The sequence below is a fragment of the Fusarium oxysporum genome, chromosome 7, assembly GCF_000149955.1.
Source record: "Fusarium oxysporum f. sp. lycopersici 4287 chromosome 7, whole genome shotgun sequence".
NCBI lineage: Eukaryota > Fungi > Ascomycota > Sordariomycetes > Hypocreales > Nectriaceae > Fusarium > Fusarium oxysporum.
In genome coordinates this window covers 2,004,978-2,026,769 of record NC_030992.1, presented here as the reverse complement: position 1 = coordinate 2,026,769, position 21,792 = coordinate 2,004,978, and the positions used below count along the sequence as shown (strand labels likewise).

General features: G+C 49.7%; 8 protein-coding genes across 12 annotated transcripts; 4 read left to right on the top strand and 4 right to left on the bottom strand.

Annotated features, from left to right (window-relative positions):
- Nucleotides 1–184: 184 nt before the first annotated feature.
- On the bottom strand, nt 185–1,598 carry FOXG_19042 (uncharacterized protein). Its single transcript, XM_018399220.1, has 2 exons — nt 1,167–1,598; nt 185–613 (listed from the first exon to the last, which is right to left on the bottom strand). Exon 1 carries the CDS (start codon nt 1,549–1,551, stop codon nt 1,198–1,200), a length of 354 nt encoding a protein of 117 aa, XP_018240554.1. The 5' UTR covers nt 1,552–1,598; the 3' UTR covers nt 185–613; nt 1,167–1,197.
- Nucleotides 1,599–2,505: 907 nt separating this feature from the next.
- FOXG_05355 (delta24(24(1))-sterol reductase) lies at nt 2,506–5,356 on the top strand. 2 transcript variants are annotated; one of them, XM_018383583.1, is made up of 3 exons: nt 2,506–3,084; nt 3,149–4,871; nt 4,923–5,356. In XM_018383583.1, exons 1-3 carry the CDS (start codon nt 3,050–3,052, stop codon nt 4,932–4,934), a joined length of 1,770 nt encoding a protein of 589 aa, XP_018240552.1. In that variant the 5' UTR covers nt 2,506–3,049; the 3' UTR covers nt 4,935–5,356. The 2 variants fall into 2 exon arrangements, with proteins under 2 accessions (XP_018240552.1, XP_018240553.1); XM_018383584.1 differs by having other exon boundaries at nt 2,506–4,871.
- FOXG_05354 (V-type proton ATPase proteolipid subunit) lies at nt 5,321–6,976 on the bottom strand. The gene is made up of 5 exons (XM_018383582.1): nt 6,735–6,976; nt 6,568–6,580; nt 6,320–6,449; nt 6,004–6,264; nt 5,321–5,952 (listed from the first exon to the last, which is right to left on the bottom strand). The coding sequence occupies exons 1-5, from the start codon at nt 6,749–6,751 to the stop codon at nt 5,888–5,890; spliced, it is 486 nt and encodes a 161-aa protein (XP_018240551.1). The 5' UTR covers nt 6,752–6,976; the 3' UTR covers nt 5,321–5,887.
- A 446-nt stretch (nt 6,977–7,422) lies between these two features.
- FOXG_05353 (ribonucleoprotein-associated protein) lies at nt 7,423–7,965 on the top strand (the record flags this gene model as incomplete). Its single annotated transcript, XM_018383581.1, has 4 exons — nt 7,423–7,438; nt 7,493–7,555; nt 7,611–7,751; nt 7,811–7,965. The coding sequence occupies 4 exons, from the start codon at nt 7,423–7,425 to the stop codon at nt 7,963–7,965; spliced, it is 375 nt and encodes a 124-aa protein (XP_018240550.1).
- Nucleotides 7,966–8,559: 594 nt separating this feature from the next.
- FOXG_05352 (uncharacterized protein) lies at nt 8,560–11,517 on the top strand (the record flags this gene model as incomplete). The annotated part of the gene is made up of 3 exons (XM_018383580.1): nt 8,560–8,758; nt 8,827–10,588; nt 10,644–11,517. The coding sequence occupies 3 exons, from the start codon at nt 8,560–8,562 to the stop codon at nt 11,515–11,517; spliced, it is 2,835 nt and encodes a 944-aa protein (XP_018240549.1).
- A 108-nt stretch (nt 11,518–11,625) lies between these two features.
- On the bottom strand, nt 11,626–12,819 carry FOXG_05351 (uncharacterized protein; the record flags this gene model as incomplete). Its single annotated transcript, XM_018383579.1, has 1 exon — nt 11,626–12,819. The coding sequence occupies one exon, from the start codon at nt 12,817–12,819 to the stop codon at nt 11,626–11,628; it is 1,194 nt and encodes a 397-aa protein (XP_018240548.1).
- A 1,707-nt stretch (nt 12,820–14,526) lies between these two features.
- On the top strand, nt 14,527–19,427 carry FOXG_05349 (transketolase). Of its 4 annotated transcripts, none has more exons than XM_018383574.1 (6): nt 14,527–15,192; nt 15,480–15,526; nt 15,591–15,686; nt 15,749–15,833; nt 15,886–17,544; nt 17,604–19,427. In XM_018383574.1, exons 1-6 carry the CDS (start codon nt 15,139–15,141, stop codon nt 17,718–17,720), a joined length of 2,058 nt encoding a protein of 685 aa, XP_018240543.1. In that variant the 5' UTR covers nt 14,527–15,138; the 3' UTR covers nt 17,721–19,427. The 4 variants fall into 4 exon arrangements, with proteins under 4 accessions (XP_018240543.1, XP_018240544.1, XP_018240545.1 ...); XM_018383575.1 differs by having other exon boundaries at nt 15,255–15,526; XM_018383576.1 differs by having other exon boundaries at nt 15,591–15,833.
- FOXG_05350 (uncharacterized protein) lies at nt 17,663–19,295 on the bottom strand. Its single transcript, XM_018383578.1, has one exon. It carries the CDS (start codon nt 18,904–18,906, stop codon nt 18,361–18,363), a length of 546 nt encoding a protein of 181 aa, XP_018240547.1. The 5' UTR covers nt 18,907–19,295; the 3' UTR covers nt 17,663–18,360.
- Nucleotides 19,428–21,792: the final 2,365 nt, after the last annotated feature.

Below are 21,792 nucleotides of genomic sequence, written 5' to 3'. Positions count from 1 at the left end.
GGCGGTTGTTTCTTGCCACCTAAGCGGCTGGTTTTCGACTGGCGACCCTTATGAAAACGCATTTTACCATTGTTTTCTGATTTACACAAGCTAGGCATGCCTCGGATGATCTATTGTAGACACGAGCAGCAAAAAGCTGCCATGGTCCGCAACACTGAACGTTGGAGGAGACTCCTCACTTGGTGCCGTTGCTAAGAGTACAATTCTTTGGCAGCGTGCCACCCTGGGCCACAGCGTCTACGAGAAGCTGGGGTAGTAGAAGGAGCATTGTGTCGTTCTATACAAGGACATCTCAGGCCAAAAGAAATGCTGCAGCTTTGCGTCTTGTGTGCTGGATACTCTGTTCCTCATGCGTTGCGTTCTGATAGCATTGCCATTCACCATTTCACTGTGGCACAGCGACGTGAGATACCTTGCTATTGCTACCGAGGTACTCTAGTCACTTGGGTGATCGGCAGAACGTTCGCAACTCGATTCTGTATTCTAACAAAAGCCCCAAGTGGCGACTTGACATGAGAAGCCCTGGTAGGTTCACAACCCCGTGCGATAGGATGTCGCATTTAACTCACTCAAAGACGCACGCAAGCTTGAGTAACGGAGAATGAGGAGACGACTAGTGACCTGAAGCGTGAGCTTTCTTGCCATCTGAGAGATCAAAGCTACCATGAAATTGAACTGAATGGGGTAATGATGGATGAAAGCAATATTGAGGAAGTTCAGGTCGGACTTGATCCATCACGAATACATCTAGGGATAGGGAATATCGGCTCCAGAAGTGGGAAATGATATAAAAGGGGTTGGGTTGGCAAGCCCTAGTCCATCTGATGTAGTGAGTTGTACCATAGTAACCATGAGAGTTTTTCCAAGTCGCAACGCCCGCAACTCAAATAAGCACAGCAAGCAAACGGGTTCCGAGCAGCATTTGAGAAATTCCACCAACATATGATTCAGCAATACAGATGCAATGTTCACGAAGGGGGAGTGTGGAGTCAAGGCAAATGGAGTGATGGGCAATGGAAATCGCACAGCGCATGAAACCAAAAGAGAGCAGGAGAGCACGCAGCCTGTGAAGTACGTCTTCAACTACAAACTACATTTGTGGTAACTGCTAGATATAACAGGATTGAAGGATAGAAAATGCCAGTATAGATCAAAAGAAGACTGACATTAAAATTCACGAGCTGTAGTGATCATCTGTCACAGAGATATCTGGCAGTGTACCCCTTTCAGATAGTCTTGGCTGGACTCCCAAGAGTACAGCCATGTACGAATACTTGGGAGGGGCATAGAACGACTGACGACAAGATGATTTGTGTGAGCAAAAGAGGCGGGCGAATGTACCGTCAGAGCCAGCGGACGGGACAGAAAGAGGAAGATGAAGACAATCTTGGCATCAGTCGGACGAAGAGTGGCGAGTACTTGAAACGAAGGAAAGGTACTTCTGCGATGTCTACGTGACCTCTCGAAGACCTCCCCTTGGGTCGAAGACAGGCTTGAGGGTAGGCCCGGGTTGGCAGGGTTCAAGACTGAGGAGAAAGAATCAAAGCACATCTCATCAACATGGAGCCAATCTCAGACTCTTACAGTGTGCCAAACACTTTGTCACTGATCTTCTGTCTTCGGGAGAGCTGGACTCAGGTTCAGGGACCCAGTTGCATCGGGATAGATGCAGGTCTCGTCTAAGGTGGGAGAACAAAATCAAGGATCCTCATCCGTCCGGGTAAACATATAGCGTCAAGGAGCATTTCGGAGCACGAATGACCAAGTTATTGGGCTGACACGAGAAGAGAGGCCTATCAGGGCATCCACAAAGAGCCACATCATGAGAGTATCACGCCGAGGTTTGACGGCACAGGAACAGTTGACAAGGATGAAGATGGCTTAGACCCTACGATGTAGCCCTCTTGAGCTTCCGGAACAAACAGAACCGTTCAAAAAGTTGAAGGAACCCCTCAATGGATCACCGTCGAGACCGGGAAGCGGACATTATCATGATGCCGAGTTGAAAAGTAAGTCAAGTTTGTGGAGGAAGTTGATGTTTCAAGGTGTAGGTATGGATTGTCGTTGATAAAAGTCGGGGCTTAGCTTCATGCACGATTCGTATAGCATACCCTTGTCACACTTGTCGGCGTGCAAGAGGAGGATCAGTACGTTTAGGGCGATCCAAGCGAGCGATGAGGCTCAAAGATGAAGACTGACGCATTATCTGGGGGGTCATGACAGACGGCAGAATAGTAGGCTAACCCCTGTCAAATCGCTATACGAATCGTGCATTAGCGTGGTGCTGATGATTGGCCTTTGGGGATTTCTGGGGCAGATGGGCCAGAGTTACCTGATGCTTTGCAGAAGACTCTGCGGAACAACAAGTACCTCAATTTCCAGGCGCATGGATCGCCTGTCAGACCTGTCCTCTGATTGGCTGGGTCCCCTGAGGGAGATTGCTCCGAACGGACAACTGCAGCGCGCCAATAGCACAACACGTTTTCTTATTCGGATTCCCCATCGCGAGAATTGTACTTGGGGGACGGACGGCAACTGCAAACTGCAACTTTTGGGTGTTGTTGGCAACACGCCCCCCTCCACCAACTTTTTCCCTCTTTCTCCATTGTTTGGTTTGTTTTGGGTATCCTTCACTTGACTCTTTTCTTTTCCTTCTTGTCGGGATATCGGTGTCATCGCCAAACCTACCTACAGCGGATACTGTCTACCTAATTAGGCATTTTTATCTGATGCCCTAGTCTTTTTCACTCCAAGACACTGTCACCGCCCCCTGTTCCTGTATTTGGGTTTGTTTGCTTTGATTTACCGTGCCGTCCATAGCTGCATCTCTGGCTTTTCAAAGTGCATCTGAGGCGTCTAGTCTGATTGCTTCTTTCTGTTGTCTTGCGCACTGTGGGTGGGAAAAAGCACAGTCTTCAGTCTGTGTGATCACAGCCTGATTGACGGTTCAGGCTCTCAGGACTTGGCTCCAGCTTCTTAGTCTCTTTCTTGGTTCTGCCTCTGTTCAACTGTCCATTATATAAAGGCTCTCCCGAGCCCTTCCTTCAAGATGTCTTCAAGATATTCACTACGCCAAACTCCCAGGTTTGTTTGCATCTCTATTCCTCAATCCCAAATTTTCCATCATGTACTAACTTTGCGCCTCCAGGAAGAAGGAACTCTTCGAGGGCATGGTTGAGACCCCTATTCGTCGCTCACGTTCAAATCGCCGCCAGACTTCCCAACCTCTCTCAGACGTCGAAACCGAGTCAAACTCTGCCGCTGAGGCTATCTCGCGACCTACTCGCCGACGCACCGCTAGGTTCACCGAAGAGCTCGACGAGGACACAGATTCCGACAACATGGGAGCTGTCAACAGAGCCTCCAATGGCAAGACCAACGGCCATGCCAATGGCCATTCAAACGGTGATGTCACCAATGGACACGCCACCAACGGTCATGCTACATCCAACGATGTTTCTGGCGCTGCACCAATCAATTCAGTTATGGAGAAGACCGAGGGCGTGCCTCAAGACCCCAATGTGGTTGATGGCTGGAGGCCTGGCCAGGATCCCAAGATTGACTACTCTGGAGAGTTCGAGTTTGGTGGTTCTTTGGGCACCGCTGCCATGATGATACTCTTCCCTATACTCATGTGGTATATGTGGATTGGCGCCACTTACTACGATGGCAAGTTTCCCTCCCGTGCCGAGGGTCAGTCCTGGGGTGAGTTTGCCGCTCACCTCGTCAATCTGGTCTACACTGGTGCATTCCCCCGCCTCCAGGTCTGGGCCTGGTACTGGTCTTATCTCATTGTTGAGGGTGCCTTTTACTGCCTCCTCCCCGGTGTCTGGGGCTATGGCAAGCCTCTTCCTCATGAGGGCGGCAAGCAGCTTCCCTACTACTGCAGCGCCTACTGGAGTCTTTACACCACTCTTGCTTGCCTTGCCTTTCTGCATTTCTCTGGTATCTGGCCTCTGTACACTGCCATTGATGAGTTCGGTCCTCTTCTGTCTGTTGCTATCCTCAGTGGCTTCCTTGTCAGCTTTGTGGCCTATTTCTCTGCTCTTTGGCGTGGCAAGCAGCACCGTATGACGGGCTACCCCATCTATGATTTTTTCATGGGCGCCGAGTTGAACCCCCGCTTGTTTGGCATTCTCGACTTCAAGATGTTCTTCGAGGTTCGCATGCCTTGGTACATCCTGCTCATCCTCAGTCTTGGCGCCGCCACTCGTCAATATGAGCAGTACGGCTACGTCTCTGGTGAGGTTTGGTTTCTCGTCATGGCTCACTTCCTCTACGCCAACGCCTGTGCCAAGGGAGAGGAGCTCATCATCACCACCTGGGATATGTACTATGAGAAGTGGGGTTTCATGCTCATCTTCTGGAACCTCGCTGGTGTTCCTCTCTCTTACTGCCACTGCACTATCTATCTAGCTAACCACCACCCTGATGTGTACCGCTGGAACCGCGGCATTCTCGCCGCCATGTTCGCTGGATACCTCTTCTGGTACTGGGTCTGGGATAGCTGCAACAGCCAGAAGAATCGCTTCCGCGCTATGGAGAAGGGCAAGTTGGTCCTACGCAAAACCTTCCCTCAGGTCCCCTGGCAGACCATCCACAACCCCAAGACTATTGTTACCCCTCAGGGAACTATCCTGGTTGACGGTTGGTATGGTCTTGCCCGCAAGATTCACTACACTGCCGATGTGTGGTTCGCTGTTTCTTGGGGTCTGATTACAGGCTTCGAGAGCCCTTTCCCCTGGTTCTATCCACTCTTCTTCTGCGGTATGATCGCTCACCGTGCTGCTCGAGATATCACCCGTTGCCGTCGCAAGTACGGCGACGCTTGGCTCGAGTATGAGCGACGTGTACCTTACCTCTTCATTCCTGTAAGTTTCCACTAAAGCGTTGCTTGAACCCTGATACTAATAGTCTCTTAGTACGTCATTTAAGGAGTCGACGAGGCCAATCGGGAGCAACTCAGACTCGTTCCGCCCCCGAGGGACACTTAGTGCCTATTTATTATTCTCAGTCAGTGGCTCTTGATGCCACTATAGGTGTTTTGGTCAGTGGAAATCTGTACATGGAAACAAAAACCGGTATCATGTCTGGGAGACAAAAAGGGAAACCCACAAACGAAGAGATGAAGAGACGTAATACGAAGGGGGTATATAAGGAAGCTGTAGACATCAGCCTCTATTGGTTTTTATAAGGTGTCGACTTGCTTTGGGAGGTTTCTAGATCTTGTAATCTTTTGCTCGCATTTGCATACTTGTTATGAGGCGAGGATACTATAATAAACTGCTGTATTGATACACCCTTATTGAGCATTACACCTTCGGAACAGACGTCGTGGGCACTTGCAACGACTTGGCGTGTACCAGTTGTCTCAGTACTTGTACATTGCCCGTCATAATCGGCGAAATATGTGATTGTAAGATGCTAGCTAGCTACTTCGATTGACCTGACGATGTATAAAAGGGACATATACGTTAAGTTTCGGTACAAAAAAAGAACAATTGGCAATAGCATACACTAATACTCGAGTTCCCTTCACCGTCTATGATGAGAAGCCACCCAGAGAATAACACGCATGTTGAGAGTATTTTACAGAAACCATCCTCCTATTTCATCCCAGCCCCTCTCCTCCCATAATAGAAAACAAAAACAGTAGCTCAAGTCCATTATTCCATGATTGCGCGAAAAAGGGGCAGGTATGAAACCGTGCCAACCCAACGCCAGCGTTCACAACATCTACTGCACCGTCCATGTTCGGGACAAGGAGCAAGGAAAGTTGCAAGCGCTATTAGTGTCCATTCAGTCGACCATACCCTGAGCAGCTCTTATGATTGAGTTCGATCTTGTCAGGCTGTCATCAAGGAAGGGCTCCTGTTCCGTTGTTGATTTAGCATACAGCATCAACATTGGCCTTGGAGTTCATGAGGAGGGCAACGATGAGACCGTAGAGACCTGTTCAATGTTAGCCAATTGGCCATGTCAGATTAAGCAACCAAGACGTACCCAAGACTTCAGCGAAAATGAGAATAAGAATCATGCCGACGAAGAGACGGGGCTGCTGGGCAGTTCCTCGAACACCAGCATCACCAACAATACCAATGGCGAAACCGGCAGCGAGACCAGCAAGTCCGACGGAGAGACCAGCACCGAATTGAATGAAACTAGTGAACAGAGGAAGGTCCTGCTTTAAGCCATCGGAGATAAGGACAGAAACGACGAGGCCGTAGATACCAATGATACCGGCCATAATGACGGGAACAATGTCTGGGAAAGTTAGCATCGCACAGTTCGTGGGGATTGGATTCCAAGGGCCGCGTACTCTTGACGATCAAGTCGGGGCGGAGGACACCCATGGCAGCGATACCGACACCCGACTTGGCGGTACCGTACGAGGCGCCAAGGCAGGTGAAGACAATGGCGCAGGTGCAGCCCATAGCACCAAAGAAGGGCTAAATGATCGTTAGCGATGTGAAGTTCGATATGAAGTCGATATCGTCGACCGCCTCACGATGGAGGTTTGGGTGTCGCGAGGTGACGTCGACGGTATGGATGACGTGGAGGACTAACCGAGTAAACGGGGCTGCAGAGACGCGCATGTTAGCTTCAATCATCAAGAAGGATGTAGTGCGAGGCCATTCCGATGGTCTTTCGCGTTGTTAGGCGATGCCTGGAGCTTCCGGTGATGCATAGGGAGCTTGATGATGATGGGGGCAAGGAGGCGCGCAAGCACGTACCAAAGTTCGCTAACCATCTTGACGGTTGTTTATCTGAGGATGAAACTGGTATCAATCGAACAATATCGTGTTCAGGAGTCAGAAGGTGTGTCGAGTAATCGGAAGACGAGCTAAGCTGTCGGGGGATGAAGTCGTTGGATAACGGGAACCGTTTGCTTGGGGTTTGAGACGAAGATGTCGAGGTGAAGGTGTGCTTGTTAAGGTCTCATTCCAGGTTGGCGTCTGGTTGGCGGCAAGGTTTTGCTGTACTCTATTGGGAGGGAGAGGCACGGGGAGCATTACATAATGCACTACGGGGCGGCTGGTGTTTCGGATAAAAGATGGGCCAGTCAGACCGGTCACTGACTGGTGGGCTCGAAACAGGAAAAGTGGAACCAGGAAAGCCTCGCAGTAGCAAGCCACACAAGGCTCAGCGCGCCACATGTGAATTTTTCTGCCGCCTTGGCGCATATTGTCCAGCTTCTTCTCTTTTTTTTTCTTCTTCCTTCTTGACTTTGTCGATATATCACCAACCACGTTCCTCCTCCAACCTCACTTTTCAGTCCTCAGGGCGAGCCAACGCAAGGAACCCTGAACCTCATACCATCTTGTACGCGCGACTCGACTATCCTCAAATTCCAACAAGGACCAGCGACTGACTATCATCGGTTAGAAACTTTCCTCAAAACCCTCGGTCTAATCTTCCACAATGTCTGAGAGTGCTGGTATGACCAATTCCCTCGCAGCTCTCCTGTAACCATTCGCTGATGTGTCGGTAGCCTGGCCCCTTGCCGATCAGAAGCTCGAGCAGGAGCTTCTCGATCTCGTTCAATCTTCTCAGCGTAAGTCATCTTCAACAAGACCCAATCCAGACCAATTCGCTAACGTACTTCACAGATGCCCGCCAGCTGAAGAAGGGAGCTAACGAAGCCACCAAGACCCTGAACCGTGGTGTCTCTGAGCTCGTCATCCTCGCTGCTGACACTCAGCCCCTCGCCATTCTCCTCCACCTTCCTCTTCTCTGCGAGGACAAGAACGGTAAGCGCAATTGGTAATTCTGATGCAGTCTGGGTTGATTGCTAACTTGTGCTTGATAGTTCCCTACGTTTACGTTAGCAGCAAGATGCACCTCGGCCGTGCCTGTGGTGTCAGCCGTGCTGTCATCGCCGCCAGCATCACCAGCAACGACGCCAGCGAGCTCGCCGGCCAGATCCGAGCCATGCGCGACAAGGTTGAGCGCCTCGCTATCTAAGATACCCCACGACGAGGAGGAAAGCAAAAGATGGAAAACATTTTCGTCTATGGACAGACAGTCCTTGAACGACTGCTTGTTGCTACTCAGATTTGTTTCCGAATTCTTTATTTTCCGGGCTTATCTGGTGCAATAATTGGTGTATGACATTGAGTCCTCCTGGGTATAATAGTAATATCATCAACTGTCTATCTTGGCGAAATCAAAGATATCCAAAGCATCTCTAAAGCCCAACACGAAAACGAGCCAAAGTGGATATATCGAAATAATTTCCAAATGCGAATGCGATGTCGGCGGTTATTTTGCGCTATGCTATAACGGATGCAGTGAAATGCCAGGTTATGACGTCTCCACCACCCAAAAAAATTGACTGAACTGATGCGGTCATATCAAGTGTAGTAATAGCCGCTCGATTCGATCCTTACCGTCTCTTGGGTGAGCTGCAGCTTGCCCCAGTTCCTCCTGCAGTTGCTTCGTAACTTGTCTCGTCTCTGTTTATTCTTTCTGAATCGCCAATCTCTGATCTTGCTTCCCTGTATTTACCTTTGAATGCCTGTCAAGTGCCGTCGATAAGAACTACGTGCCCCCCACACAATGCCATCCATTGCTCGCAAGCTCCTCATCTGCGCAGCGATAGATGGGCTCATAATACAGCCACTCTCTTCCAAAGGCCAACGACCTTTTCAGCCAGTTCGACTCAAATATGGCGACGCGTCAATCTCTCATGTTCCGCGTGAACATGTCCCTGACGATTCTAAGCCAGATTCTTCGTTTGAAGCTTTTGGAGTGATTGGTATGACACTGGATGGCCCCGCGCTTATGACATGTAAGACTCGAGACTGACGGACGCGACAACTATAGGCATTATTGCAGTCTCGAAGTTAAATTATCTTGTTACCATCACACGGCGCCAACAAGTCGCACAAATCTGTGGCCACCCCATCTATGTCGTTACCGAAGTCGCCCTTACACCATGCACATCCAAGGCCAGCGCTGAAGAATCAATAAGGAGGACCTCAGGTCACCTATCACGCCAAGCACAAGACTCAGGGGACGAGAGTGATAGTAGCGATGAAGATGTTGAACTGCCCTCAAGAACGTCAGACGAAGTGGAAGACGCCGTCGTTGAGGACGACGATGCAAGACCTGGGTCGGCTAGAAGCCGCGTCGCTGAAGATGTCATTCGCAGGAGGGGCAGCTACGGGCGGTTTGCCCAACGTTGGTTCAGTCGAAGTGGCTGGACTCTAGATCAAAAGAGGAATATGGGCTTGAGCAATTCATCCAGCGTTCCAGAAAATAATGCTCCTGCGATTGAGACATCCTCAGAGGATGCGCAAGAGGGGCTCGATAAGGTCGTGCCCAATGAGCCCGAGTTATTGCCAAAACTTTTGCGAACCGCCCATGTTCTCTTTGGTTCATCGCGGAGTTTCTACTTCTCTTACGACGTCGACCTCACTCGCTCTCTCGGTGACGGATCCATACCCCCGAACAGCGAGAGCCCTCTCCACAGCCAGGCGGACGAGGTCTTCTTTTGGAACCGCAATCTCCTGAAACCTTTCCTATCAAGCGGGCAAGATTCTCTGGCATTGCCGTTGATTCAAGGATTTGTTGGACAGAGGACCTTCGTCGTCGATAGCCAGCCTCCCCAGAGCGATGACACGGGCAAAGATTCCGTCGAACTCTCTAATCTTTCATCTTCGAAAGAGCTGCCAGCCTCTCCTCCAGTGCTGAGTTCCAGGGCATCCATAGACCTTCGGTCTTCCGAGAGAAAGTATCTAATCACTGTGATATCGCGCCGGTCCACAAAACGAGCTGGCTTACGGTATCTGCGTCGTGGCATTGATCAGGATGGTTTTGTTGCGAACATGGTTGAAACTGAACAGCTTCTTTCCACGCCAACGTGGGACCCCTCTTCAAAGACATACTCCTTTCTGCAGGTCAGGGGAAGTATTCCCCTATTCTTCACACAGTCGCCATATGCTTTCAAACCTACTCCTATTCGGCAACACTCTGAGGAGGCAAATCAAGCTGCCTGCCGCAGTCATTTCGAAAGTCTTTCCAGGAATTATGGCCAACTGCAGATAATCAATCTCGTCGAAAAACATGGGGTCGAGTCCATCATCGGCTCTGCATATGAGACAGCCATAGAAGAAATCAACAAGAATGCCAGCGAAGATCAAAAGATACCTTTTGAATGGTTTGATTTCCATGCTGCTTGTAGAGGCATGAAATTTGAGAATGTCAGCATGCTATTAGATCAGTTGAGGGACAAGATTGAGAGCTTTGGAAGCACTATTCAAGAGGACGGAAAGCAATTGGCTCGACAGCAAGGTGTCTTCCGAACCAACTGTATGGACTGCCTTGACCGAACCAACGTCTGCCAGAGCTCATTCGCAAAGCATATGCTGGAAGTTCAGCTCAAGGAGGAAGGCTTTGACATGAGTGTCCAGTCTGATCAAGTGACTGCTTGGTTCAACACCCTCTGGGCGGACAATGGCGACGCTGTGTCGAAACAGTACGCATCGACAGCAGCGATGAAGGGCGACTACACAAGAACACGGAAGAGAGATTATCGTGGTGCGTTGAACGATTTGGGTCTCGGTCTTGCTAGATACTATAGTGGGTATGTATTCCAATTCCCCCTTCCTGAAGGCTCAACCTCTTGCTAACCAAGTCAGCATGGTCAACGACTACTTCAGTCAAGCAGCCATTGATTTCCTCCTCGGCAACGTAACAGCCAAAATCTTTGAAGAATTTGAGAGCGACATGATGACGAAGGATCCAGCGGTATCCGTCATCAAGATGAGAGAACTAGCCGTCGAACTATGCCAGAAGCGAGTTATAGCCGATGAGAAGGAAGAGTTCCACGGCGGCTGGGTTCTCTTAAGTCCTACCACACCTGATGCTATCAAGTCCTGGCCACTCGAAGAGGTTGTTCTGTTGTTGACAGACGCAGCTCTCTATTCATGCCGTTTTGACTGGAAGTCTGACAAGGTATCCTCCTTTGAGCGTGTCGAGCTCGATAGCATCACAGGCATCAAGTACGGCACTTATATCACCTCCACCATCTCCCTTTCTCACATCGACGAGATTAGAAATGCCGGCTTTGTGGTGACATATAGCCCCGGCAAGAGTGACATTCGCCGTACCAACACGCGAACCTTTTCAAGTCGCGGCGAGATGACAGGTAAGGAGAATGCTACCGAACAAAAGGATGCCAGCATTCCCGCCAGCCTAGCCAACTTGCTTACCAGCAAGTCCTCATCTTCTTCATCGCCGAGCGTTCGCCGCCTGGTCTTTAAGGCGACAAATGTGGATTCCTCTGTCGCTGTTGTGGGCAATGATGGTCCGAAGCAGACAGAGACTCAGCAGGTTTCCACCATTTGCGGTGACATTGAGCGACTGGCGCTGGAGAGACAGGTGGAGCATCCGGGCGAAGAGAGGAAAAGGCTTATCGAGACCGGCCCCATCATTTCTCTAGAGGAGGCCAAGAAGAACACAGGACTGTTAGAACAGCTAGGACACTCACTCAAGAAGATGGTGTGGGCTTGATAGATCCCGCCATCAAAGAAACGGCATAAACGATCTAATCCCACACAATACGGTATAAATAATGCAAACCATAGATATCACGATCATTCTCAAGCTGGTGTTTCTCAATCATGGCTTTTGTAAGCGGTACAAGTGCATCTGGTAGCGCATATTCTCGAGCGGGATTGGATAAGACAAGCCTTCTGGTAGACGAAACCAGATGGAGTCGTCCGACTGTAGCTTTTCCCAGGAGTATCCAGGCGTTTCAGTTTCTATGAGGGTGTGGTCGAGAAGCCATTGCATAGGATATCTCTTCTTCTCTTTACCCAAAGCTGCCTCGGAGTAGCTTCCCGGGCTGTCCACTACGAGGACCAAGCTATCAGATGCCAGGACCTGCCCAAGATTCTTGAGAAACTTCGTCGTCTTGCCGATACCTGCTGTTGTGTACAGCTCATTGAGTGTGAAGAGAAGAGTCAAGATGATGGGTACTCTGCCATTGGCACATTGCGCTGAAAGAGAGTCCATGTCAAGATCCAGGACATCTCGCTGCACCACGTCCAGTGAAAGTTGATTATTTTCCAGCAGTGGGTGATTGGCCGCCTGGCGTGCCGTGGATGCATATTTTGAAATAGGTGGAGGATTGACGGTGCTGGATTCAAGAAGAGAAATGACCGTTGTCCATGGGCCCGAATCGAGAAGAGTTAGATGGCCATCTGTAGCAGTTGTCTGGAGATAAGAGGCAAAGGCAACGTGCTCAGCTGCACAGCCGCCTACAGACAACATTCGAAGAGCGGCATTGCGTCGAGTAGAGGTGCTGTCAAGTTTGAGATCCTGAAAGATTTCTAGTTCAGTCCCTTCAGGCTTGTCATTTGCATCATCCTGGGTTGACCCGGCGATCTTTGTATATGATACTGAGCCCTCCTTGGTGATATTTGTGGTATCCTTCGTCTCTTCCTTAGCAATCAGAATCCCGTCAAGGTGCTTCTTGATACTGAGAAACACGGCAGCATAGCATAATGCTCGTGTGGGGCTCCATCGAGCAGCATAGGCTTCGAGGTAGTCCTCTCTCCCAAAAGCGGCAGCAAATTCTCGATTAAACAAAGCTTGCTTTATCTCCTGAAGCAACCTTGAGAAATCATCTGAAGTCAGAACATTGTTGAAAGCACTCGAGAAGATATTGAGAAGACGCTGCTGCTGCTCTTCGCTTTGTAGAGCTGGTGAAGAGGTTTCTAGCGGGGCAGATAGTTTCTTGGAGCTCTGCTTTGAACTCGAACTTTGCTTTGAAGGAGCAACCTTTCTGGAGGGGCCCGTTTTCTTGACCATTTCTCTTCACTTGTATCTGGTACTAGCTCATTGGCTGTATTGATTCGGTGAGTAATACCAATATCGTCGATATCGTCGGTTGGTGGTTGGATTGATTGATATCGGGAAAAAAAGATCGGACATATTTTACCGATGAAATCGAAAACCCCCCACTTTGGAATCATGGCTGCCCTAAGGTGACTAGTAGTACATAAGGTACTATGTAGATTTCCATTTCTTCCCTTGAGCGACGAGGATGGATGGGTATGGCGGTTCTTCGGGGTACGGAACGGCTGGATGTAGGTGGGATTGAATAATGCAGTGTCATGTTGGCAATCAATCTTGTGAATATTATCATATCACATTCTGTTTATCACAGTAAGTTGGTCATGGTGGCCGGGCCTACGGAGAGTTTTAGAGCTCTTACATAGAAATATCATATCATTCATCAGCAGTTACGGCATCATTGATAAACATCAACATAGCTCGTCCTTTTCCTCATTGGTTTCAAAAGTGCTACCTCTACCACACCTTTTGGAAGATGAGAGAACAGCTTGGTTGTTTTCTCTCCGACTATCGCTCCCCATCATTTATTTACCCCCAAAGTCGGATATGTCACTAAGGTTAGCTCGCTCAACCAAATCATTTGCGGATAAAGCACATCATGACTTTTGATCCGACTTTGATCCTCTCATTAATAAGCGCACCTGTTGCAGAGGCAGACACAAAAAGTAACTCGTACGGCATGGTATCCGAAACGACTCAACACCTGGGAGCGATCGGAGTTGCCCCTCTACAGTAGAACCCCTCGTGGGGGTGTGTTTTAGGCGTACCAATTCAATTGAGTCTCTCGAGTTTCTAGGTTGTCCGTCCGTCTGGCAACTTTTTGCCTATTTCTATTCTGGCCGGTTAATTTGATCAGACTCAGACGAAACGCGGGAGCTATTGCAGTTTTGGATTGAGGGAAATACATGGCGTGGAATCATTTGGCTAGTAAGCGGCGCCAATATCTGGTGTTTATTACCTTGCCTTACCTGACCTTACTTGCAACCACCTCACTGTGGCTGACATGAAAATTTGATATCATGGCCAAGAATCGCCAACAAAAGCGACAATGTATGGTTGAGAAGAATCTTTCTGGCAATGACGAAGTGGCCAAATCGACGTCACAGCAGCGAGGATTTGTTCCAATGGCCACTTTAAAGTACAAGTGCCGCTGTTAACTATGGAGATCCATCCATTGGAAGCCATGGGATTCATGCTGATGAAATAGGGTCCACAAGTGAGGACCTCCCAAGATCAACGAAGCTGCTGGGAGCCAAATTATTGGGTCTATCCTGAGCACGTAGGAGATCTGGTGCTTATGAATGGGCTTTAGGGAAATCAGAGCCGTGACTAAGTCTAATTGAATTGCATTAGTATTCATTATCAAGCCAAGCCTCAGCCCGTGTCAAGAGAGCAATCAAGTTGAGGTGCAAGCTGCAGTTACAGCGGGGAGGGGCACCCTGAGCACCCTAGGCGCCCTGGCGTCACTGGTTTATCCTCCCCTGCAGCCCAAAACTGTCCCCCACCGGGGACTCCACTCGGCGTGTCGCCGGCCACACTGACCTCGTCTCGACGGCGACGGCGGAGGGAGCGGAGGGAGCGGACGCTCTGTATTTGGTGAGCTTGAATCTGAGTTTGGTTCATGATTCTCAAGGTGAAGATGGCGGCTTACCTATTTGGGGTGGCTGATTCAACCAAGTACAGTACATAAGGCATGCAGCAGACAATGAAACTTTTGACGTCTTGGGTAGAGCTTCGGCCGCCCAAGGTGGGCATTAGACATCCATCATGAGGGGAGTGAGGGAGACTATAGTCACCATGAGCAGCCTCACTTTTCTTCTCAGTTGAGTTGAAAAGCGTCAAGAGAGCCGAATACCTTGAACTCTAAGATCCAATGCTATCGGTACCATCGTATATCATAGGAGACCTCAATCAGTAGTTAGGTACCTTATGTACTATACCTCATTTCGTATCATATAGCAACACCTTCACGGGATATCGCCCGGTCGAATTTTCTCAAGGCTGGCAGAGAAAAATGGAGACCACTAAACAATTCATGACACGACCCCTCCACCCTCCACTGTAAAGGTAAGGTAGGTACTAGGTAGCGTAGAGCGAAGAGCGCCGTAGGTAGACGTCAGACGTGAGGTAAGGTACCTAAGGTAAGGCAAGGCAAGGTGCTGGCTCCGTTTATCTTTCCGTCATTCTACCTCACCCTCTCCTTCTTCTTTTTTTCCTCCTTTCCTCTTCCTTTCTTCTCCTCCATACAACCAAATACTCATATACATATTCAAAATGGGTTACGGCGAGATTGATCAGAAGGCCATCAACACCATCCGTGTCCTTGCGGTAAGCTCCCCTCCCTTTTACTTTGCTTTACTTTGCTCTCGTTTCTCTTGACCTCTGCGCAGCTGAATTGGCTTTTACCCCGCCACGGCTGCCCCGCCATTTTACCATGAGAGATGAGACACGAGACGCGCAACAATGTGATGAGGACAATATTCTCCAGAGAACTCTATTACTTGGCCTCATGGCAGTTGCACTTGTATTTGCTGTGTTCCATTGAGCCCGCCAGCCTCTCAATACCCTGACTATGAACCTCCAGAACAACATGAGTACTAACGAGCTGTCAACAGGCCGATGCGACCGCTCACAGCAACTCTGGACACCCTGGTGCTCCCATGTGAGTTTCACCACCCTTCGATGAGCTGAGCGATGAGAACAACACACTGACATTGTCGTCACAGGGGAATGGCCCCAGTTGCCCACGTCCTGTTCAACAAGTTCCTCAACTTCAACCCCAAGAACCCCGACTGGTTAAACCGTGACCGCTTCGTCCTCTCGTAAGTTTTGTCTTGATTTACACGTTACGAATGCTCCCATGACTGACTATTTTGCGCCTCAGCAACGGACACGGCTGCATGCTTCAGTATGCTCTCCTCCACCTTTTCGGCTACGATCTCAGCATCGATGACCTGAAGGCTTTCCGAGTATGTAGCTCACTCTCTGGCTCTAACCCTTGCTTGCTCACACATTCCTCAGTCCGTCGACAGCCGCACTCCCGGTCATCCCGAGGCTCACGACACTCCCGGTGTTGAGGTCACCACTGGCCCTCTCGGCCAGGGTATCTCAAACGCTGTTGGTCTGGCCATTGCCCAGGCTCATACCGGAGCTGTCTTCAACAAGGACGGTTTTCCTCTTGTCAACAACTACACTTACACTTTCCTCGGCGATGGCTGCTTGATGGAGGGTGTCTCCAGCGAGGCCTCCTCTCTGGCTGGTCACCTCCAGCTTGGCAACCTCATTGCCATCTGGGACGACAACAAGATCACCATTGACGGTGACACTGCTGTGGCTTTCACTGAGGATGTCCCTAAGCGATACGAGGCCTACGGCTGGCACGTCGTCAAGGTCGACGACGGTGACCACGATCTTGCCGGCATCGAGGCTGCCATTAAGGAGGCTCAATCCGTCACTGACAAGCCTACCCTTATTCAGCTCCGAACCACCATTGGTTTCGGTTCCAAGAACCAGGGCACCCACGGTGTCCACGGCTCTCCCCTCAAGGCCGACGATATCAAGCAGCTCAAGGAGAAGTGGGGCTTCAACCCCGACGAGAGCTTCGCTGTTCCCCAGGAAGTCTATGACTTCTACGGCAAGCGATCTTCTGAGGGTGCCGCTCGCGAGCAGGAGTGGAACCAGCTCTTTGCCAAGTACAAGGAGCAGTACCCCAAGGAGCACGCCGACCTCGTCCGCCGCATGTCTGGCGATCTTCCCGAGGGCTGGGAGAAGAGCCTCCCCGTCTACACCCCCTCCGACCCCGCCATTGCCTCGCGAAAGCTCTCCGAGACCGTCCTCAGTAAGGTCGAGAGCGTCATTCCCGAGCTCTTCGGTGGTTCCGCCGATTTGACTGGCTCTAACCTGACCCGATGGAAGGAGGCTGTCGACTTCCAGCCCAAGTCCACTGGTCTCGGTGACTACTCTGGTCGATATGTCCGCTACGGTGTCCGTGAGCACGGCATGGGTGCCATCCTCAACGGTCTCGCTGCGTACGGCACCATCCTGCCCTACTCCGGTACCTTCTTGAACTTCGTCTCATACGCTGCCGGTTCCGTCCGTCTGTCTGCTCTCTCTCGCGTTCGCACCATCTGGGTTGCCACCCACGACTCTATTGGTCTTGGTGAGGATGGTCCTACTCACCAGCCTATTGAGACTCTTGCCCACTTCCGCGCTCTCCCCAACTGTCTTGTCTGGCGACCTGCCGACGGTAACGAGACCAGCGGTGCTTACTACGTCTGCTTGACATCCAAGCACTCCCCTAGCATCATTGCTCTGTCTCGACAGAACCTTCCCCAACTCGAGGGCTCTACTATCGAGAAGGCCGCCAAGGGTGGTTATGTCCTGCGTGAAGTCGAGGGTGCCGACATCACCCTGGTTGCCACCGGTTCCGAGGTTTCCATTGCTGTCGATGCTGCCAAGTATCTCCAGGATAACAAGGGCATCAAGGCCCGTATCGTCTCCATGCCCTGCTTCGAGGCTTTCGATCTCCAGGACAAGGAGTATCGCCTGTCCGTCCTTCCCGACGGCATTCCTTCTCTGTCCATTGAAGTCATGAGCACCATGGGCTGGGAGCGTTACACTCACGAGCAGTTCGGTATCAACCGATTCGGTGCTTCTGGTGCCTACAAGGATGTCTACAAGGCAAGTTTGATCGATGATTGTTTACACACGATAGAATATGTGACTAACCCCTATTATAGAAGTTCGAGTTCACCCCTGAGGGCATTGCCAAGCGCGCCGTCGCCACCATCGACTTCTGGAAGGACGTCCCCAACATCCGATCCCCCATCAACCGTGCTTTCCAGCAGATCATCTAGATCAAAGATAATAACGAGTAAAAAGAAACGAAGGATAAGACTAAAAACACCGGGAGGATACCAGCCCGGACAGAATGATTATGCAAGTGACGACGATGGACTTTGGAGCAAGGTTTTGTGGATTTACAGCAACTTAGACACGTACTACAAGATGAAACTGAATCTTTTAGAACAAAGAACTTGACTTAAGTGAGCCATTTCGTGCTGTGATAAGCTGTGTGGTATCTGCCTGCCATGGGATTCTATCATCTATGTAGTCAAGGCAGCTTTTACTGGCTTGAACTCATGATCCCAAATGTCAAATCATGCGATTGCGTGTGCCCCCCCCCCCCAACCAATACCATCTTCCTCGAAGACGGTTTTCTTGTGTGAATGCATTCTCCGTAAACCCAGACTCTCATGACTTTTCTCCGTCTCATCACACATGTCATCGAAACTCGATCGCATCATCAGAGAACAAGATGACAATCCGAGACGCCAAAACTTTTATCCCGTCATTGCTAAGCACTTTTATATCGTTCTCTCACTTTGATTCGTGGTATCGCATCGCATCGCATCGCATTATATCGCTTCGTAAATGTAATTCGTCATATCATGTGAACGACAAGCACCCCAGCTGGTGGGTGTTTCTGCAGCCTGATCACTCTGGCGCCTCGTCGTTTGCGCGCTCTTGACTACTCTCAGCAGCCCACTCCCTTTGGAATTCTCTTCCCACGCGCTCTAGCCTTGTTGATGCGCGGCGGGCTTCTCTCGCTTCATCTGCGGACCCTGCGACGACCACACCAACGAGCAACGGGGCCGCATCCTCGGATCGCGGATCGTCATGGGACGGCGCAGGTTCAGACCGAGGTGCTCTAGAGTCGGGGTCGTGACTTGACCCGGGCGCTGAACCCGGGCGGCTAGAGGCGGTCGCGGCAGCGTTGTTGGTAGCTGTATCGACAGCGTCGCGAGGATCAAGATATGAGTGTATTACGACAGGCCCACGATCAGGGTACTCAACCATGAGACGTTGGGGGCGACCGAGACCGAGTCGCTGAGCGGCGGTCTGGGAGGAGAGGGCGCTTGAGGTGAGAGCTGTGAGGGATTCGAGGTGTGATTGCGACGAGGCCGAGGTGATGAGCGGGGTGAGGGTGACGTCGGAGAGATGGAGAGAGAGGGTGGGGTGTTGCGATGGGAGGTTGGCCATGATGATAATGGCGAGGGCCAAAGCTGGCAGTTTCCGGGAGAGATCGACTGACTATGAAAGTTGAGGATATTCGGCGCAAAGGGAGTTGGACGCAAGAGGAATGGATATTGTTGAGAGAGCGAGAGAGTGAGTGTGGAGGGGGGTTTAGAGAATTAGGTCATGAGCAGACGATCCGCTGTTGGAGACAAGACGGGCTTTGGGCAATGAGTGACAACTCGACAAGGGAGCTTTTTGGCGCCTTCGCTTGGGGCTTGGCTAAGGTAGCACAGGCTGGAACCCGCTGTGAACTCGGCTCTGTCACTCCCTGCCTCGAAGAAGCAAGAAACCCTCTGACGATGACCCAAGGTGTCAAAAATACCTAATCTAAGGGCCTCCTAGATCTATGCTAAGTTATACTAAACTTACCTGAATCTTTTCGCCATCAGAATAGCCGTCTTAAGTTTTCTTGCCTCCCCTCTGACTCCTACCAACGTTGCAGCGGGATCCACTGGAGATAACCGCAGGGTTGTTGTGAGGAGGGGAAGCTGTTCATGATAAGGTTGGATCTTTTCGAGTTTCTGATATCAATTGGTCTCATGAACTTGCGAGATAAGTCGGGAGCTATAGTATATCTATACTTATCAGTCTACATTATGTAATACTAGAAACGAGCCTTTATGGAGGTGATTTCATCAGCTTCAAACCCCGATATCATGATAGAGCAGAGCAAGTTCCCCCGCCTTTCTAGGTATCCATTCCCCACTGAAGCATTGATAGTGAATTTAAACGGCCGAGGCCACGGAGCTCAAAGCAACCTAACTACCTTACCTTTATACCACCGTTTTCCACCAGCTTAGGCCAGATTCAGACAGCTAAAAGGACTACATCACAGTCTGTGTGGGGAGAATGAGAAGCGCGAGTTTCCCATTGTGACCCAATTGCGATTGCGGCACTTCTCTCCTAAAAAAGAATATCACAGAAGGAGAGCTTCCCTTCACCCCGGATTGAGGCTAAGATAGAGGGGGGATGGCGTCAGTCGGCGTTATGCCGTGATTGGTTCTTGAAGAGGATGGTTGAAATCGTGGGGTACAGTTAGATGCCAGGGTTTCTGACGATGGTTCCATTGCTTGGCTTCCTAGTTTGGGCCGGACTGGACTGAGGTGAACTGCAGAGGGGGATTTGTGGGTTGAAAAGTAACATATGCCTCATGTGGTGGATATTCGTATACATTCTTGGGCTATCAGTACCTAAGGTAGGTGTAATGAGATAGAACTGATTGTATTCAGGTCACGTTCCTTCTTTGCCGTGTGGCTGTAGGATGAGGGTAGCTTCCCTGCATTATCTGACTACCTTACCAACGAGAGCAAATATAACCCCACGGTGGTTGAAGATAAGAGACAGAAGAGTGAGTCTCAGTGTTGACACATGATACACAATCGCCACGAAGTTTTCTTGCTAAGAAGACATTGGCATTCTTGCCGATGATATATTTATATTGCTTGTGTGCTCAATTGCGAGCCTTTTTACTATAATTTCACAAATAACGGCCCGAGTCTAGCAAAAATGATCCTAGCGTCCGTAATGAATAACTACGTATGAGTCTTTGTCTTTTTTTTTTTTTTTTTTTTTTCCTCCTTTGGACAATATTTCCGCTCTTTTGGAGGTATATAGTTTCCCTGTGCTTCCAGAGTTTACATTATCTTGGAGGTCACAGTGAGGTACGAAGTCCCCTGAGAAGACCAATGCACGACACCAAGAAGTATCAACCTCGCCTCACCTCACCTACATAGTTCAACTCTTGGCCTTGGCCATCTCATGGTTAGTCGAGACCTCTCTTCAGTCGCCATCAAATGTTAATATCCCGTCGAACGTTGCGCTGGAGCTTGCAAGATCAACAAGGCGTCTTTCCTACTGTCGCTTCAACGGTGAGACCATGGTACAGCTCACGGGAGACTTGTCACTGTGGTGTGTACAGACACGTTCTCTATATAGCATCTGAAAATTGCTTCTCAAGTTTCTCTTGAGTAGCCAAAACAGGTATGCTTTAGTGTTAGTCTGGGTTGCTCCTCTCTGCTATCCAGTATAACAGAATACACTTTCTTTAGCAAGGCTTGCTATTTCAGTTATTTTATGTGACTTCATGTGGCTACCTAATTCTTTGTGAGAATACTTTCTTGATGAGTACTTAGTGCAACCAGGATATTAGTGAAACACAACAAGGGGTTATGGTTAATTGATACCTGGATCTATGATCCCCACGTTGATCTCCCGGCTACTCTGGTTCCTGTTCCTGTTCTTGTTCTTGTTCTTCTGGTCCCCTTCGAGGCAACTCTTCACTCTCTTGTTCTTTGATTTGGATTCTCTCAGACTTTCTACGTCGGACTCACACAGCATGATAGTGAAGAGCTGTTCACTACGACATTTTCTACCAAGTTCTTCATAGTCTCGAAAAGGTATTTGACATCATACATGACATAACTCGGGAAAACCGTTTAGGTTTCCAGTAGATTTGTAGGTTTTCTTTCCTTTGTTACAACTAAGTATCAAAGGCCAAAATGAACCTTGGTATAAGAAATTGGAGCACTAGACTCTTCCAAAAACTTACCTACTAAGACAGGCTGTCGTGTTTTAGATGTACAGTCAACCACTTGTCCGATTCGGTATTTTCACCAGGTATTGCAAATAACATATTCGAAAAATGCTAAATGTTGTACATGTGCAGGATCTACTCTCTGCATGTCTGAGGACCTTACTTCAAGACTCAAGGTAGTTGAGTCGAAAGATGTACAAGCTCAACCTTTAGCTGATTGCTTGATAACGCCATGATGTACCTTGGTGTTACATATACCCTGTACCAAGGGACCGCCCAATGAGTGTTGAACAATGCAATGAATACAATAGTGAGCT

Coding starts and splice junctions, on each gene's coding strand:
- FOXG_05349 (XM_018383574.1), top strand. CDS start 15,139: ATGGGTTACGGCGAGATTGATCAGAAGGCCATCAACACCATCCGTGTC. Junction 15,687..15,748: donor CGTGACCGCTTCGTCCTCTC/GTAAGTTTTGTC, acceptor TTTGCGCCTCAG/CAACGGACACGGCTGCATGC. Junction 15,834..15,885: donor ATGACCTGAAGGCTTTCCGA/GTATGTAGCTCA, acceptor CACATTCCTCAG/TCCGTCGACAGCCGCACTCC.
- FOXG_05354 (XM_018383582.1), bottom strand. Junction 6,265..6,319: donor CCCCGACTTGATCGTCAAGA/GTACGCGGCCCT, acceptor TAACTTTCCCAG/ACATTGTTCCCGTCATTATG. Junction 5,953..6,003: donor CATTTTCGCTGAAGTCTTGG/GTACGTCTTGGT, acceptor AACATTGAACAG/GTCTCTACGGTCTCATCGTT.
- FOXG_05355 (XM_018383583.1), top strand. CDS start 3,050: ATGTCTTCAAGATATTCACTACGCCAAACTCCCAG. Junction 3,085..3,148: donor TCACTACGCCAAACTCCCAG/GTTTGTTTGCAT, acceptor TTGCGCCTCCAG/GAAGAAGGAACTCTTCGAGG.
- FOXG_05350 (XM_018383578.1), bottom strand. CDS start 18,906: ATGGCCAACCTCCCATCGCAACACCCCACCCTCTCTCTCCATCTCTCC.
- FOXG_19042 (XM_018399220.1), bottom strand. CDS start 1,551: ATGTGCTTTGATTCTTTCTCCTCAGTCTTGAACCCTGCCAACCCGGGC.